The 17,908-nt window shown below is 47.3% G+C and overlaps 1 protein-coding gene across 1 annotated transcript; it reads right to left on the bottom strand.

The window, feature by feature from the left end:
* Positions 1 to 555: 555 nt before the first annotated feature.
* On the bottom strand, positions 556 to 15,906 carry DENND11 (DENN domain containing 11). The gene is made up of 9 exons (XM_084205787.1): positions 15,493 to 15,906; positions 10,122 to 10,221; positions 8,946 to 9,104; positions 8,112 to 8,265; positions 7,734 to 7,872; positions 7,149 to 7,280; positions 6,796 to 6,946; positions 6,536 to 6,604; positions 556 to 5,453 (listed from the first exon to the last, which is right to left on the bottom strand). The coding sequence occupies exons 1-9, from the start codon at positions 15,731 to 15,733 to the stop codon at positions 5,258 to 5,260; spliced, it is 1,341 nt and encodes a 446-aa protein (XP_084061913.1). The 5' UTR covers positions 15,734 to 15,906; the 3' UTR covers positions 556 to 5,257.
* Positions 15,907 to 17,908: the final 2,002 nt, after the last annotated feature.

A 17,908-nucleotide genomic window follows, 5' to 3' on the forward strand; every position in this document is an offset into this window, starting at 1 on the left:
AAAGAGGAAGCAGGGTTGGGTTTCTGCATGATGCTGAAACCAAGCTGAATGTTTTTCCCTGGACTACACTGTAGAGACACAAATTAGCTAAACTGGGTGATCTTTAAAGTCCCTTCCAGCCCTAGCTGTTCTGTAACTCTTGACTGAGACTGAGTGGACTAGAAGCCTGCTAGTTTCTTTTCATAGTTGGTGCTAGTGGTAGGACCTGGTCTGTGCAGTCTTTTGGTTTGCAGTAATGAAGAGTGCTCAGGGGAGCCCTGGGTCACTCTCCAAGGAACATGGTGGTTGTGCTTTGCTCTTTTTGCTTGCCACAGAGGCACCTGGGACATTGCTCTGCAGGCCCTGGCTCATTCACAGTCAAGGGCAGTTCTCACCATTGGAGTTTTCCCTCAAGTTGACATTTCTGTAATAAAATCAGCAATGTGTTTTTTTCTCCAGTGGCAGGAAAGACAAGGCAACAGCCATTTCAAAAAGGTAAGCTTTAATTGTATTAAAAAATACCCATGTTTTTAGTAAGCAGTTTCTCTACAGAGCCACAGGCCTATGGGAGCAACCACACATCTGCAAGATGCAAACAACATCAGAGCTGTTAGAATTACACCCAGCCTGCTGCAAGGGGTGAGATGGTGAGAACTGGCTCCTTGTTCACCTGTACCATTTTACAGGGAAATCACTAGTTCTCTTCCATAGCTCCCAGTGCAATGTGATTCCTTGCTTGAGGGTAACCAGGAAATCCCTTCAGAATTGGTATTGCTGATGTTGAAGTACCAAGGATCATCTGAGACATAGGCTGGTATTTAAATATTCATTTCAGCATAAGTTGAGTAGCTTGTACAAATACCATTCAAGTAGTTTTTCTCCTTCCTCTGCAGTTCAGAGTTCTTCCAGTATCGGGTAATTCTAGACCTCTGAATTGCAACGTTCAGAAGGGAGGTGTGAGACAGACACTACATAAAATAGGCAGGGGCTGAACCCACTATCTAAAGTGTTGAGGAAAGGACTCAGTTCTCATGTTTCTGTCTGACAGCAGCACAAAAATCTTTGTAAAACTCCAAGACAGGAAGGAGAAGTAGAATCCTAGGTCCCACTCATGAAAACACTTATCCTGGCTCCAACTTACAACCCATTCTAGAAAGACTTAAAATACTGTAACATAAATAAAAAGGAGGGATAACAATCTAATGATGGACCAGCACAAGGCACCTGTTTATTTTGACCGCATTTAAACATTCCCATTTGAATGACACGTTGCATTAACCAAGATCTAATATCCTGGTTCATAGGCATTTAGTACCCTCAGTTTTAGACAGATCACACTGTTAAGTCAATACATTCCAGTCCCTTGTAAAAGACATTTATGTCATCCTTTCTTATAATCCCTACACTACTGGTTTTGGGAAGGTGGGAAGAAGACAGCAACTAACTTAGAGGTAATGGCTAGGATGAGAGTTAGTGTGCATGCTTTTTACCTAGAATTCTGCTTTAGGAGAGAGTGCTCTTGCCCTGCTATTCCAGGAGCCACTGTCTTTCCACCTCCCTGAGCAAAGCATACCTGTCCCTTGCACAGCTGTGGCCAGGATGGCCATAGCTACTCCCAGCCTTTTGCTCATTAACTTTGAGAGGTGTTAAAATGGGCTATCACCATAACCCTGCTTTACTGAATAACTTGTACAGGGAGCTACTTCCTCTTGAAAAGGTGATGGAACTTTCTTCTGCCCAAAAGGATGGTGAACAGGCAAGCTCAGCTCCTGTGACAGTCATGACCATCGGCTCTAAGATCACTGCAGTAAGTACCTCATGTATGCTAGAAAAGAAGGTAGTGGCATGTCTGTAAGACAAATCTGAATTCTGATTCCATAAAGTGCCTTTGTCCTAGTATTCATTATAGTTCTTTATTGGCTCTATGCAGCTTGGCCTAACCTTGCAGTGAGAAGACTTTGGGATGATTTAAATGTCTGGCATGGTGTTCTTTGTTCAGATTGAAAACCAAGCTTTTATGTCTCTCATAAGCCTTACTTTTCAATGCAGATAGTACAAGCAGTAATAATTCATTGCTTGATTATACATTTCTAGTGCAGCTTGAGTTAAGATGCAGTTAGGAAGCTCTTGTTCTCCTGGTTCAAGTCAAGCAAGTACAAGCTGAGAACCTGCACTGGCTATCCAACAATTTGAGTTTTGGAGAATACACAGAGGCAGAGCATAGACCTGGTTACTGAACCACCATTCAAACCTGGGCTCTGATGGCAGCAACTGACCAGAGGCGTTACACCCAAGAAACTGAAGGTGCCACTGTAAAGGCAAGGGGGGAAGACAAATCAGCAATATCCTATCTTGTGCCCCATTTTCATCCCTCTTTTGATTCAAAACATACCAGTAGATGTCTCCCAGCTGCTACTATGCAACAAAGCACCAACTGAGGGCCCAGGAGGGAATTTTGAATATCTGTATATAACTGTTTTACCTTGAATTATGGTATCTTCTGGAAAGATAAGACTCAGTTAAACTGGTTCCACAGAACAGTCCTTCATGTCCTAAGCTATAACAATTTGTTTCTATTATGTACCCATTACCCATTTCTCAAGAACTTTCACCATGTGACAAAAATAAAAGAACTATCTTTTAGAAAAGGAGTGCAGGTGAAAGCACTTTTGCAGCTAATCAAATAAGGAAGGGTAAGGAGAGAAAAGTTTTCTTGTTCTGTCTTCTATTGGACAACTTTCTGACTTTTGTAGCAGTTGCCTGCCAAGAGAGCCTTGATAGAGAAGCAAAATTACAAGGAAGAACAAAATTACAAGGAAGAACAAGATAGGCTGCAGCCATACAACTGGCTGTAGCACATGGATGCTGCTGCACCCATACTACTGCTAACAACTGAGGACCTGATTTCTGGAAAGCAGAGGTTTAATAAATGTCAAATAGGAATTTCAGGAGCTTCTGCTCAGTGAATGTCAGTGCAATCTACTAGATCTCATGTTCCAACAGTTTGTAAACACCAGTGCTCTAATGCAGAGTGTTAGGCTGACTGTAAAACTTCAACATTAAATCAAAGGTTTGTTTCTGTTCAGTTAAGCAAAAGAACTACTGACAAGGAAATAGAAAGTCATTAACAACTGATTACAGTTAAACTATGTAGCAAACCTTTCAAGAAAGTGAGAGGAGAAATTGCTTGTGACGAGTTTCAGTTCTGTTTTACTTCTGATGTCTGAAGAAGTGACAGCAATACAAGGGCAGCTCAGCTGTACTTCCTCAGGGATCATCACTGCAGGCAGCATGTTAAAACTGAAGTGGAAATTAGAGAAAAAAAAATGTGGAGGTTGTGGGCCACTTTTATACTTCAGGTGTCAATTTAAAAACTAAGCCATTTCTTAAGGAAAAGAGACTGGTCTGTCCATTAAATGATACTCAGCTGCTTTTACCTCTTTCTCCATTTTTTTCCTCAACCTTCTAAGGATGATGTTACAGTTGTTGTGAGCAATTGACAGTATGAACAACAGCATATTTTTTTCAGTACAAAAACATCCCAAAGCCTTGAAAAAGAAGCTAGGGGAGTGACTGCTCAGAGACAGGCAAATTGCAGGAACAACTGCCTCCTCCTTTCCAGAGGAAGACAATCCACAGAGGGTGTGCTTGGAGAACATTTGCTTCACCTGTTTCAAAAAGGTGCTTGCCTGCTTTAGAGTGGTTCAGGCTTTGTCTCATCCTATAAAATGCTAGGACAAATGGATACATCAGCCACAGTTTGCATTCTTACAGTGCACAGAAAGCCTCCAACGGTGCTGAAATCTGTAATGACAGAAGCAGCAACTAATCAGCTATAGCCACAGTTCAGGAAGAACAGTCAGCTTAAAGCTGATATTGCTACTGGCTAAAGGATTTGGAGCAAAGCTGTATGTCACACATAGAATCCATAGTAGCATTCTTGGATTTTGTATGGCAAAGGGATTACTCTTTACTGGGATAGCCTTCTTGGAGGTCTTGACTAGTCCTTCAGGAACTGAATCCTGTTCTTTCAACAGCATAAGAAAACATCTGTTTCATCTGGTTCTACAGCTCTGCCCAGAAAAAAAAGACAGACTTGCTTTTAAGCATTGCTCCTAGTAGCTGTGCCAGGTAAGAATACCGGACTGCAAGGGAACCTCCTGCAAACTTCAGTTGTCCCAGCTGAAAGGTCTGTTCTCCGTCTCACACGGAAAGCAAGAGATAGCAGCAGGCAGTGCTGAAGGCTCAACAAAAGGAGGATTAGCAGACAGTGTTAAAGCAAAGGAGCAACAAGTCCCATCAGCTACAAAGGAAGGGCTAGGCACAGTTAAAGCATTCTTAGCCTCCCCCCCTCCAGCCCAGCACCATCCGAGCTGAGGCTGGACAACAAAGTGACTGCAAAGTGGCTCAGTGGTGTTGGTCCCTGTTAAGTGGGAGACCATCTTGCTGGTTTGAAGATTTTAAACCAAAGCAGCAGGTATGATGCAACTAAAAGCCAAAGGTGGTGATGGGATGGATTGAGGAGAGAGGGTGCTCTTCTCCAGCTATGAGATTGGTAGGTGCAGTCTCTGCCAGTTTAGAGCACCTCAGATGCTGGAAGTGAAACCGTGCTGCTCCAGTAAGCAAAGTCAGGAGGTCCTGTAGCATCCCCGATCCCAAACTTGCTTCTGCCATTTACAAGGAAGGGTGACTTGACTCCAGTTCACCTTAAAGTTGGGTGAGGAATGTTTAAAGGAGTCCTGGTTCTTATCATTGGTTTAACTGTCCCCACCAATAATCTTGGTAGGAGCTGTTTATGAGATTGGGCCATTGACAGCTTGTGCTAAAGCCCTCTTCAGTCCCCAAGTGCAAGGGGGAGTTGATAGGACGATTTTCCAGCCAAGTCTGAAAGCTCAGCTATAGCATTTCACATTGGTTGTCATCAAACAAAGTGCTTTCCTGAAGTCTTCAGCCCTCAGGTATCCAGGCTAGGCCAAAACCTAGCTATCACTGGCAACAGTGAGGTTTGGTGCAAAGGTGCCACTGGTCCTAGCTAGACAAAACAAAAAAACACAAATGAAAGGGAAAGGGAGACAAAACCAAAAAGAACCTTAGAGCAGGTACTCACTGGGAAGTTGAGTGTGAGAAAATAAAATCACATTTTCTTTTAAAATTATAAATACTCTCCATATAAAGTTATTAAATAACTGTGGCTGTGGTGAGTTCCAGTGATCCTCCTAAGCAATGTCCAGTAGTCTTTAAAAAGTGATCTTTGCTCCCCATTTCTCTTGCCCTTGGTTTAAGTGCAGCAGGGGTTGTCAATGACTAGCATAACATCAATGCCATACACTTCCAGGAGGTCCATAAGGAAGCTTCGATCCCCTTGGGGATCCAGGCCCATGCCTCGTGCATGGTCAGCTGTCAGTGTCTTGTCCTGGCTGGCTGACACCTCCATCAGCGTCTGGAATATGCGGTTGTTCTGCTCCATGAAAAACCTATAGGGTAAAGTCAGCAAAAGGGATTGCACACACTCCAAAAAGATAGTGCATTCACCAAACAGGCAGCAGAGCCCCAGAACTGCATTGAACCCCCTTCAGCCAGCAATCCCACCTTGTTAGGTGGTGCTGTAGTGCTTTTCTATTCTCTCTATGGTGACCCAGAATAAACAAAGATAAAGCAGGAGCCGTTAATTGACACAGGTGCTCCTGTCTGTGGGTGGCATTTCCCTCAGAAGGAGCCACGTTATCAGCTAAAGTGTGATCTGTGATCACCAAGCAGGTACATCACACCTACAGCTCCCGTAATGTAAAGGAGGAAACAGTGTTGTCACCCATCTGATAAGCCAGTGGATAAATAAATTCTCCATTACTGGTGCAGAACACACCAGTGAGAGCAAATTCTTACCTGTTGCTTTCCTAGAAACATGCGAAGCTATTTTGAAAGAGCTCCGGCTACACCTGTGAAGCTCAACAATCAGAGCTCTGCCCCCACAGCCCTTTCACATGTTTCATCCCATTACTTCTCACCTGCTGCAGGGTGTGAATAGCACCAGGCAGAGAAGGGCTTCAGAGGTGGTAGGCATGTGGTTTTTATCTTATTCTGTACCTCCCACTCTACACCCAGTTCAGGTTCTTCTGTTTGCCAGGTATGAAGCCAGCCACATCAGTGGGCCAGTCCTTCACATGCAGGTCTGATCTCCACACTGTACCAACCCCCAGCACAGTACAGTGCCTGCTTTCCATGAACATTGTCCTTTCCAGAGCCTAATGTTCTGGCAATAGTGCTTATGTTTGTGAGGGCATTCTTACATCTCTGATTGTGTTTTTAAAATTCACTTCTCCCTTCTGGCACATAAGCAACCCCAGTGGATACTACATTTTGGCTTCTCAAAATGAAAGGAAGGTGGTCAGAAGAAGAAGAGCCAGTCTGTTTTTGGGACCCTAGAGGAAGAAAGCTAACTATGGAATTATATCAAACATGCTGTTTCATAACATGCCAAACAGTGCAACACAAAATCAGTGCAAGAGGCTCCCAAAAACTAGCAGTGTCTGACTAAGTATTAGAGGTAGCCACTCACAAGATAAAAAGGTCCTCTTCACAGGAGCTGCAATCCTCACCCACTTCTTGAGAATACATTAACATCTGCCTGAGAGAAGGGAGACAAGTTAATTGCACATACCTACGGTGAACCTCAAAGCTTTATGAGATGACCAGAATCTTCAAGAGGAGCTGAACCAGTGGGATATTTTGAAAATACTACGAGGAGGAAAGTACAAAGGAGCAGTGTCTTCTTTATTCCACATCTCCTGTCAGGAGCACCCAGACATCTGTGATTACCTTTGGTCATTGAGCCGTCTGTACTTCTCCTTGTCAGCGTTGTTAATTTTCAGGAGTGGCTGCAGATGTTCGTGATGCGTCTTCACATTCTGGTTGTCCACGTAGACATCATAGAGATCCCGTTTCTGCTCAAAGATCTTTTCTGTTGTACCTGCCAAAACCAGAGAAGATTTTCAGAGCAGCTTTCATGCACTTCATGTTGCTTTCCCAGCAGACCAACTGTTCTCTCCTGCTTGCATAGTTAGTCATTCCATGCACAACCTATTTCTCATCAGTTCTATTCCACAGTCTGGTGTCTCAAGACATTTTGCAGCCTGAAGTAAAAACTATCATGCCTAATCCATCATACTTACAGGCCACATATGATACTTCTGTCTCCAGCATTTCTATGTCTGCCACATTCACATAGAAGAATGGTTTGGACTCTGGGACAGTTCCTCCAAGACCAGGCAGAGAAACATTTGCAAGGCAACAGCAGCAATACACTGTGGACAAGAGAAGTACATCCTGAGATGCTATTGGTTTCCCTCAAGGCACTCTGAACCCCAATTGCCCAGTTCTCCCACAGACCTCTAGGAAAACAATGAGAGCTCTGAAATGCCCTTGAACACCAGAACTTCTCAAGTGATATTTTGCATAGGAAATAATCAGTTCTCCCATAGGAATCCCACCTTCTAGAATCCACACATTCAGTCAGTGCTCTTATTGTCCTGTGTTGACAGGAACTGAGTTTGACAGTGCCAGATGTGTCCTTACTCATGAGGCCTGAAGAAAAGCATTTGGTAGGAAATGTGTAAATGCAGACTGAGCGGTGTCTTCACGAGGCATGGTCACAATGGATTCTGAAGCCCTGCATGACGTCTCTCAGTACTCGCAGGGAATTTCTGCAATGCTTCAGCCTACTAGATCAGAGTTCTGCAGTGTCCCTGGAAACATACCTCTGTAGCAGACAACTCCAACTGGGGGTGGAGAAAATATCAGTATGCGCTTGCGCAGCAGGGCAAACTTCCAGAGGACGAGGATCTGCTCACCGAAGAATTTGATGAACTGAGACATACAGCCAGCAGGGTGTGTGATCTGCAGGTGGAGCGAAAGGGAAGAAAACAGCTTAGAGGTGAAACAGGGACACTTGCACAGATGCTAAGTCTAAATGTGGGAGCAAGACCAGCACACAGCTTGCAACGGTCCAAGTAACAAAATCTTATCTAAGCAGCCTACAAAGCGTGGGAGTGACTGCTTACATAAAGGAGTATGAAGCACCAGCAAGGAGCAGCAGCCCTCTGCCCATTCCTGCAGGCCTCAGGCACCTGCCTCACCTTCATCTCTGGGTACATGTATCTGTGGATGGAAGGCAGCCAGTGGACAGGTTGCTGAGAGCTGGGGGTGCCCTTGCTATCAGGGAGAACTCCTTTCTTGTCATCATAGAATGCCTCTAGATGGGAGTAGTGCCCTGGCATTTCCAGCTGGTGTCTGGAAAAGAAAGGAAAAAAGGGGAGATCTGTAGTATCTCCAGACTATTTGTTTAGTGCCTTGCCCCCAGCAAACATCTGCTCTCCCAGCTAAAAGGGATCCTGGGTGCCTCAGCTGCACAGATTATTCCAGGAGGGCTGAAGAAACATCAGAACAACCAGCTCTCAGTACAGCCAGAGAACACACACACACTGAAATAGGCAACGAGTTGGGGTAGGAACAGTTTTCTACCATCACCAGGTAGGATGGTAGGAACAGTTTTCTACCATCACCATTTTTGCTGCTAGATCCACTCAACACAACTGAAGCACACAGCTAGCCAGGAGCACCATTACACAGTTACAAGCCTTTTGTAAACCCCTAGTAAAATGGTTTTCAGAAGGAGAAAAGGGGAACTTCTTGTTCTCTCAACTCTCCCTGTGACACTTAGGTCTGCCTACAATAAGCAGGGTTTGGGTATCATTTGACTAGCCTGTAAAGAAAGGAACAGACTGCTGCTCATCAGTTCCTTGTCTCCTTGACACTGTGAACATGTAATACTTTCTGGAGAAATAGCCAGTCAAGGAAATCACAGCAGAGCACTGTCACTGAATTCTCACTTGCCTAAAACTGCTCTCCATAGAAGGAACATTACCTCTCCCAGGTGGGGAATGGCCAGGCTCATTCCCAAGGGAACTTACCTGACCTGGTTCTCCAGAAAGTGCATGTACCTATACAGCAGCGTGTAGGAAGGGGAGAGGATGCCCACAGACTTCATGCGGGCACCACGCTCTAACTCACTCTCCACAGGCATGTTGGCAAAGCAGGCCAGGCCAAAACAGAGCCCCTTCCGGAAATAACTGCAGACAAAGGTTTGACAAAAGGGTTAGTATTAAAAAGAGGGAAGAAGAAGAAAGGTAACTGAGAGCTAAAATTGCTGATTTGGGAATATATTTTCTTCTGCCAGGAGCTCCCTGAAATCCCACCCCGCTAACTGAAGGGCTTGGACAGGCCTTGGGTGCCCCAGTCTTCTAAGTAGCAAGACAAAATATTTAAGGCAAGAGTTCCCAGGAGTTTCCACTAAAGCCCCTACCAGCCATGTCACAGGCCAGAAAATATAAATCAGTAACTTGGAAGGAAGACCAACAGAATGTATGATTCAGTCAGTGAACGCAGGTTTGAGTACACTACAGCTACTTGGTCATATTTTGGGTGCCAGCACGTTGAAGCACACTCTGATTATCTGACTGCAAGAGTTCAGTTCACATGCCTTTAAGAAAGTAACTGTTATTCCTGACCAAAAGGAATTGTGACACTGCAGTTCATTGCAAAACATTGCTGCATTGCAACATTAGCTTAGCAGAATGCAGAAAAGTCCTCTCTTATGTGTTTCCCCTGAAGGAATTAGCAAAGAAAGTGAGTGAGACCCGTTTATAACAACATTTAAAGGAACCAAAAACCCTGTCAGAGTTAAGAACATTTTTCTAAGTCCTCTTCCTGAAAAATCCTTCCCATTTCAGTTCTGCCATTCCTTGCCCTTCACCCTAGGCCTCTGCTGACAGTCTCAATAGTGGCAGTGCAGATCATTTGCCCAGTACACATTAAAATTTGCACACCAGTGAGAAGCTGGCCTGCCCCGGTTGGTCTCCACAGGCAATGCAGTCATACAGCAGATCCCTGCAGCTAGCTCATACTTAACATGATACTGAAAGTGTCTGACAAGTATCTTTGGCACAGGTAGAAGCAGCTTAGCAAGCCCCTTTCTGCAGGACCCTAGCTTCCTAGAAGGTATTTTTCTTGCATGTTCTGAATTAAGTGCTGGTGGTGTAGATGCACAGTTAAGAAAGGAAGAAGTAATACAGCTCAGATGTACTCACATGAAATCTGACTGGATTTTGTGGGACCCACTTGCCATGGATTTGAATTCCACACCTTCCAAATCTATGTCTTGGGGTAAACACCATTCCACCATGTTGCCTGCAGAGAAGCAAATTAATTTGGGTAAGCTTGAATACACAGCAAGTTGTTGCTTTTCTAACCCTGGGACACCTGTAACAGTGCCCTAAACACAACTCCTGAACTCCTAAATTGTCACAGACAGTGCATGACATACAATACTCCACACTTGCAAATGTTACTTGTTGTAGCACAACACACAGACACTGCAGGACATTTGGGGCCACTTCTGAAGCTAGTGCTATTTTGTGGATTTATCCATGATAAGCTTAATTACAGAGCAGCTATCATTTTACCTGATGGTGGGTAAGCTTTGGTCTACACAAGCATCCATCCCATAAGAAAGAACCAAAGGACAGACTGTTGCTCTTTAGGATGAGTTTCTGGGATAGCTCACACCACCACTAAAATTGTTCTTTGCTTGTGCTTGGCAGACCTGGTCAAACAGAAACCCCTAAGCCATCACGCAAGTCGTCACTTCTTCCCTGAAGTCTCTCCTATTTTCTTTAGGATAGGAGGAGTTACCTGAAGCTCTATATGGAGGCTGAGGTGATCCAAGTACTGCAATGTGTTTGTGCATGCTAGAATAACCAACAAAAAAGTACATAAATTACAAGCTAGATCAAGATCAGCAAACATCTGTCACCTGCCAACCCAGCCAGAAAGCATGCAGTTGTTCAGGGGAAAAGGCCACCTGAGGAGCCTGATCCTGGAACAGATGATATCAGAGAAGTTACAAAATGTCCCTAAAGCAAATGAAGTCCAACAAGTTTAACATGGACCAAAAAAGGGGTGACTTCTTACACTTTCCCATGACAGCACTTCAGAGCCCAGCCTGCTCACCTGGACATTCCCACTGCACTGAGATGTGCTCCAAATTTGCCCACCGAGTTTCTGTTCTCTGTCAGTCTGCCCACAGCGTTTGAAGTCATGTGGCTTAGTTTTAAAAACAAGGCAAACAAACCAAAATTCTTCAGGATAATGCAATGGCAGGTGCAGCACAAAGGTGCTTCCTACTGGTTCACTCCTTTCTCTGCCCTTTGGGATGAACATTCCAGCAGTGCTTGCACAGACAGCGTACATATGGAGGGACCTTACACTCAGCCAAGACTCTTGGAGATATTTAAATCTGAGGCCTCATTTCTGAAGCCTGTCTTTTGTCTCATTACTCATACTGCACAAGTATATGCCTGCACAGGAATAGGGCTTTAGCTACTGACATTTAAATAGGCTATTTTTCTTCTCACATAGATTCAGTAGACCTCCCCCAGCCCTGCCTGGCAAGGACTTCAAAAAACCCAACAGCATTAGGCATGGCAACAGGAGGAGCTGTGCATCCAAGAGCCCACTCGCAGTGCACAAGCAGAGCTCTCCCGCAGAGCCGGGGAGCAGCAGCAGCCTCGTGACCCCGAGCGCAGCCCTGTGCAGTGACAGGCGAGAGCACAGAGCTCTGCTGTGCGGAGCCTCGGCCTCTGAGGCGTGTGAAAGGCTGGCAGAGAGAGCCACTGACATCATAGCAGCCTGCACGCTCCCCTGGAGGGCTTGCAGATTATATATAGATGGTGGCTTTTGTTGTTTGGGGCTTGTGTGAGCCTGTTTGGTTCGCTTTTTAAAGGCACAAGAGCCTTCCTTGAAAGCGCGAGGAAGTCAACTCTTGAGACTGTTGCCTCATAACCATGAAACTGTGGTTAAGGCCAGATGTGCTTTTAAGCCTTGCCCCACAGAGCATCCCTAATTGGTCATGACCTGTAGATTCAGAGATTGATAGGTGAGAGTGCTGGCAAGAGCAGAGGAAGATGGGCTTTGCTCAGTTCAGTCACAAACACTGTCAGGTGTCACATCCGCTGCAGAGGCGTTAAAGCGGACATTGCTCAAACAATGCCTGTTCTAGCAGCAATAAGGAAAGGATGCCCTTGGAACAGATCTTTACCCTGCATGTGACCTCAAAACCAGCTCACCTATCACGTAGCGCTTTTTTTTTTCTGGGATCTGTCAGGAGCAACCTGCAGCTGTGCTCCTGGCTGTTCCTCACGCCACCTTGCCCTATGAGCACACGGGCGACGTGGCAGTCGGAGAACAAACGCCGAGATTAAAAAGTAGGAAAGTCAGTCTGGCGAAACAGGAGAGCAAACAAAGGAGAGACTTCACCCAGATGCAACAGGACTGCCAGTCTGCCCGAGAAACCAGAGGAGGGAGGAGGGAACAATGTTGTAGAAAAACAGGAAGCACTGCCCTTCCCCATGGAGAAAGCAGCTCTCGTGCACACAGGAAACTTTCCAAGTGAGAGTCACCCAGTATTAGACAGCAGACTAGTGATTCTGCTGAGAGTCAGATCTGCAGATCTGATCTCCTGGAAGCTATCTCCCACCTCCAGGTCAGGTCTGAACCAGCACTCATATTCTAGTGTGCAAAGTTAAGGATGTTCTTCCTCTTTCCCTTGTATTTCCTTTCCACTGGATTTTCACATCCTCACAAAGAAGATATTGGCACCAGCATTTAGGGTCATCACCCATCACTCCTTACTATTAGATGTTTCTCGAGGGCTTTAGGGTCCCCAACTGTGCAGTGCTACCATGCTGTGCCAGGACAGGAGAAGCCAAAAGTGTAACCTAAACATCACACTCGTTTCATTTCCTGCACGGAAGAAATGTGGGACAGAAAAACAGAATATTTGCATGTTCACTGGCGCAAAACACATTACTTCCCTCTTTTCCCTCCTTGTCTATTACTCACAGACCTTTAAGCTAACAGACTGTGTGGGACCTCCACAAAGGTGACTGTTATCAGCTGTCCCACAACAGCAGTGAAGAGAGCTCCTTCTCAAGTGCCACAAGGTTCACCATGCTGCAGGTGAGGACAGCGATTCAGAAGCTGCCTCTGGCTCTTATGTCAGTCACTCACATGAGCACTGACAGTCACAGGGACACTGGAACTGTAACAGTGACCTGGCAACCCCATAACCTACCTTTGGAAACTCATCACATGCAACTGCTGTACACTAAGCTCCTCTGCTTCAAGCCCTTCTAAATTTTGTACGGAAGTTGTTACATTCTTTATTAGCATGGTCACCACTTCATACTTCTACAGTAGAACCTCTCTTGCCAATCTACTTGCCTGTATTTGGGCAGACACTACCTGGCATAACCACCTGCACAGCTATCACCAGAAATTCAGCTGTTCCAGTGCCTCAGCAAGCTGCCAAAGGAGGTCCATGCTTTTCCTGGGCAGGATCAAGCAGGAGCTGTTTCCAGCTCAGACACTAACTGGATGATTTCCTGTAAGTCATACACAAGGACCAGCTACCCTTACAAACATTACAGAAGTCCCTCACACTATCTGATGTGGTTTACCAGTAATTCTGTATTTTTTTTTTTGACCTCAGCAAGTTCACACCACTGCACCTTCATGATGTTCTTCCAAGTCCACACCCTCCACAGGGCACTTTGCTCCCCAGCTGTAAAGCTGACATTTACTGGTATATTGCTCACAGTCCTATTATCCATGCTGGGTAGCAGCAGGAGGCTGAATCTTCCTGGACTTGACAGACTACTCCAAGGCTGATGACACCCAGCATTAACTGCACATCAGATGTGAGAAGAGCTGTTTCCCAACTTTCCCTGGACTTCATTCAAAGCAACAGCTGGTTCAGAAAAACTCCTGAGAAAGCTCAGCTTTCTGCCAGCTCTCAAGAAAATCTCACAATTTCACAGAAGGCATATGCTGTCGGATTGAAAGGCAACCTGCTGTTGCTGCAGTCACCCGGACTCTTTCATGTTTCGGATACTTAGGAGAAACACCTCCATTTTCCATCTCCTGGTGGAAAGATGACATCCAATCTTATTTCAGATTTTTATGAGTGAATGACTTCTAGACTGAAGACACTTCCCTCTGGGGCTGTATGAAACGGTAACTTCTCAAAATCCTGGGGTGTTTTGGGACACAGCAGCCATACTGTCTGACAGTGGGCATTGCTGACAACGCATCACTCCAGCAGCTAAGTCCTGTTCTCTACTTCCTTAGGATTTTCAGTTCAAGACTGGCATTCAGTCTTCACTACCAAGGCCCTCTTGTGAGCAGGATGTCAGGTACTTTCCCCTCCCACTGATGAACTAACTTCACTGTGCTTTACAGACCCCTGTCTCTTGTACTTCTGCTGTGGATTTGCTAAGGCAGTGCCTGTCTAGAGAAGAAAGAGGAGCTCAGTCTCACACCTGGATGTAAATGGGCTCCTGAATCTCTCTCTTGCCTTTGAACCCCAGGTTGGTGCCTGGCAACCAAAAGACCCAACAATGTGTCTCAGCACATCAGACCCCTCTGCACAGTAGTACCTGTGTTCACAGCTGCAAGGCAGGTGCTAACTTCCTATCTGTGTCCTACATCCTGTTTGGTGGATACTGTGGGAGCAGTGGGACTAGGAAAACAAAGTTAAGACATTCTCTGAAATGCTGACTTACAGGTTTGAAATTAATAACCTCTGTCAGTAGTGATACAACAGCACAGTCCAATAACACTGAGAGAGATGGATATAGCCGTGAGAAGTAGAAATACATTCCCTTGCCCCTCTCCTCTGCCCTCCTGGGTCGCAGCACTCCTTTAAAGCACTAAGTCCCAGAGATCCCACAGAGGCCAGCCTCTAAACACAGTGGTCACCAAGAAACACGCAGCTGAGCCGCTGCTGCTGGTGATCGTTCCCTGCGAGCCTGCCGGATTTACGCCTGCCACAAACGCCATCCATCACCGATAGCTGCGGGCAGGCCTCCACGGAGACAGAAGGATGCTCTCAAGATGCTGCTAACAGGTTGGTGCCCTCCAAGCAGCGCTGGGCAGAGGCTCGGCCTAAATCTGTGCGGAGCACGGGGGATGCCCCAGCGCCGTCCACAAACTCCCTGTGCCGTGGAGATACACCCATCCCTCTCCTCGGAGCGGCACCAGACGCGGCGCCTTCCTCCCGCCAGAACTTCTTCTCGGCGGGATGGAAATCAAGAGCCAATCCCCTTGTGCTCCGTTTTCGGCAAATGCCCACGGCCCCCGGTCCCGACACCGGCAGCCGTGCGGTGAAGCCGCGGTCCCCGGTGGGGGCAGAGGGCAGCCCGGCTCCCGCCGGCCGCTCGGCACGGGGTCCGGCCACGCTGCCCCAGCGCGGCGGGAGGAGCGGTCCCTGGGAGGCGGGATGCGGGGGGAGCGCTCCCCAAGGGAAGCCCGGTCCCGGCCGCATCCATCTTAGTCCAGCGGCACCGGGAGCCCCAGGCCCGGCCCCCGCGCCCCGGCCCGCCCGCTCCCGCCGCCGCTTACCCGTGCGGGGATCGAAGGTGACCACGAAGACGGCCACGATCTGGTCCTCCTCCGCCTCGGCCCGCTGCGGCCCCGCCGCCTCCGCCGGCCCCTCGCCGTCCCACGGAGCCGCGCTCCAGCCGCCGCCGAGCCGCCGCCCGCCGCTGCCGCTGCTGCCCGGCTCGGCCGCGGGCGGCGGCGCCGACACGGCGGGGCCCTCGGCCCAGAACAGCAGCGGCGCCTCGTCCGAGCGCTCCACCATGGCCGGGCCGGGCCGAGCGGAGCCGAGCCGAGGCGGGCCGAGCCGAGATGAACCGAGCCGAGCAGAGATGAGCCGGGCCGGGCCGAGCCGAGATGAGCCGAGCAGAGATGAGCCGAGCCGGGCCGCGCCGAGATGAACCGAGCCGAGCAGAGATGAACCGAGCCGGGCCGAGCCGAGATGAACCGAGCAGAGATGAGCTGAGCTGAGCTGAGCTGAGCTGAGCTGAGCTGAGCTGAGCTGAGCCGAGCCGAGCCGAGCGGAGCCGCACCCCCCGCGCCGCACCGGCGGGGGGCGGGAAGCGAGGGGCGGGAGCACGGGGGTGTCACCGGCGGGGCGGGGCTGGGGCCGCGGGGCAGCCGGAGGAGATCCCGGCTCGGAGCTCCCGGTGCCGGCTCCTGGAGGAGCACGGCAGGCTGGGGACAGTCCGTCTGCCCGTGCTTCACCTGCTCGCTCCGGGCAGAGCCAGCTGCCCGCCCTCTGTCCCCCCCCAGGCTGGGACAGCAACGCCGAGCAGCTGCGTCCCCCAGCCCCGTTCAAGCCGTCCTGCTGGGAAAGCCGCGGGAACTGGGCAGAGCAACGGGGGCAGGCTCGCACCCCCTCAAACGGCTGTGGTGGAAGCTGCGAGCCACAAATCTGAAGGGCTACTGATCCAGTACATACTGGTATTTGTACATATATATATGTACATATATATGTGTATTTATGTACGTGTGTGCTACAGAAGGATGTGAAACAGTTTTGGGTGGAAGAAGCAGATTGAAAGATGGGGACAGAAGCATGACCAAGGCATCTACAGTCAGCCAACTTTTTGTAATTACTGTCCTCCTTATGCCACCACCAATGTCATTAAGTGTCACTAGGATCAACTTGGTTCCTAGGTCTTTCTGATTAATTGAATTGCCCAATTAAGCAGGCCACAATTAAAAAGAAGATACTGTCATAAAAGCCTTAATTGTCTAACATTTTTCCTGTTGAGCAATTCTGAGTGTTCAATACCCCATTAAGAAACCTATCATCCAGTTTCCTCAGCAGTGGGGTTTGGGTTTTTTCTCTTTTTTCTGGTAACATTAGCATCCATTTGCTGTGAGCTTCATTTCAGACAGCTCCAACACTGAGTGGGCATTTTGTTTTGCAAAGCCTATGCACAAGTTTACTTTGCAGAGCTATAGACCAGAGTAGGTGGTTTTTAGCAGATGGAGTTTTTCATAGAAGGTGACTGGTAAAGAAAAAAAGAAACAAACCCTGCACAATATTTTGTTACTGTGTAAAGAAAAGCCAGATTCTGCAAATACTTGGCCACATGCTTTACTTTAACTGTATAGACAGTGCCAATCTTCATTTGGATGAATATATTTTTGCATGTTGGTGATGCTGAAGTGACAGCTCATTTCTATCTTCATCTCCACAGTAGTGCTGCTACAAATGTCAAGTGTCTGTCCCACAGCAATCCACGTAGGAAATGAATCCCAAATAAGAATTCCTTCATGACCCACACGAGCTATTTGTGGTGCAGAGCTGTTCCTGGTCCCCTCAGCAGTGCAGTCACACCAGTATTGCCCCAGCAGGAGGGAGGGGATGCAGTGGGAAGAGCAAGCAGTGACAGGGAGCAGTGGCTGCCAGTGCTGGCTCTGAGATGTGTGAAACATCATCATGCTCTGAGCTCCCAGCTTTGCTGAAAAAACCCGTGGGACAAGGGACCTGGTGGTACCAGAACAATTGATTTGGTTTTGGCCAGAAATCTGGGCCTGCTGAGGGTACACTCTTTGTTGCATACATGCAAAAAACAAAGACCACATTTTCTACTGTTTTATTATTTCACCAAAATGGAAATGATTTAGGCTGGAAGATAATATTACCCTTTTAGAAATAAAAACTCTACTTCAAAAGAAAATGAACACCTTTTCTTGCCAGGTGAAGGCTCAGGAAATTATCATCAGGTCTTTGAACAGTCAGGAAAAATGTAAATGAAAGTGGGGTAGCTTTTATTTTTAAAATGCAAGATGAATAAGCTGGGCCCTCTTTACACAGCAGGTCCAAGTTTTCTCCTTTAAATATCACATCCCTCCTTAGAAAAATGAATAGTTCCTCTAAATCCTGAGCAGAGGGAAAAAGTTTTAAAATTGTTTAAGGTGGGATTGAAGACTGGTCTGGAGGAATTTCCTTTCTGGGTATTAA

The sequence above is a fragment of the Fringilla coelebs genome (genome assembly GCF_963513975.1).
Source record: "Fringilla coelebs genome assembly, chromosome: 5".
NCBI classification, from domain to species: Eukaryota; Metazoa; Chordata; class Aves; order Passeriformes; family Fringillidae; genus Fringilla; species Fringilla coelebs.

Bases quoted from the DNA above. Each gene is read 5' to 3' on its own strand.
- DENND11 (XM_084205787.1), bottom strand. From the start codon at position 15,733: ATGGTGGAGCGCTCGGACGAGGCGCCGCTGCTGTTCTGGGCCGAGGGC. The intron at 9,105-10,121 runs GTGAGTACATCT...CTTTGTCTGCAG, and splicing joins AAAATCCAGTCAGATTTCAT to TTATTTCCGGAAGGGGCTCT. The intron at 8,266-8,945 runs GTAAGTTCCCTT...TTTCTTTTCCAG, and splicing joins TTTCTGGAGAACCAGGTCAG to ACACCAGCTGGAAATGCCAG.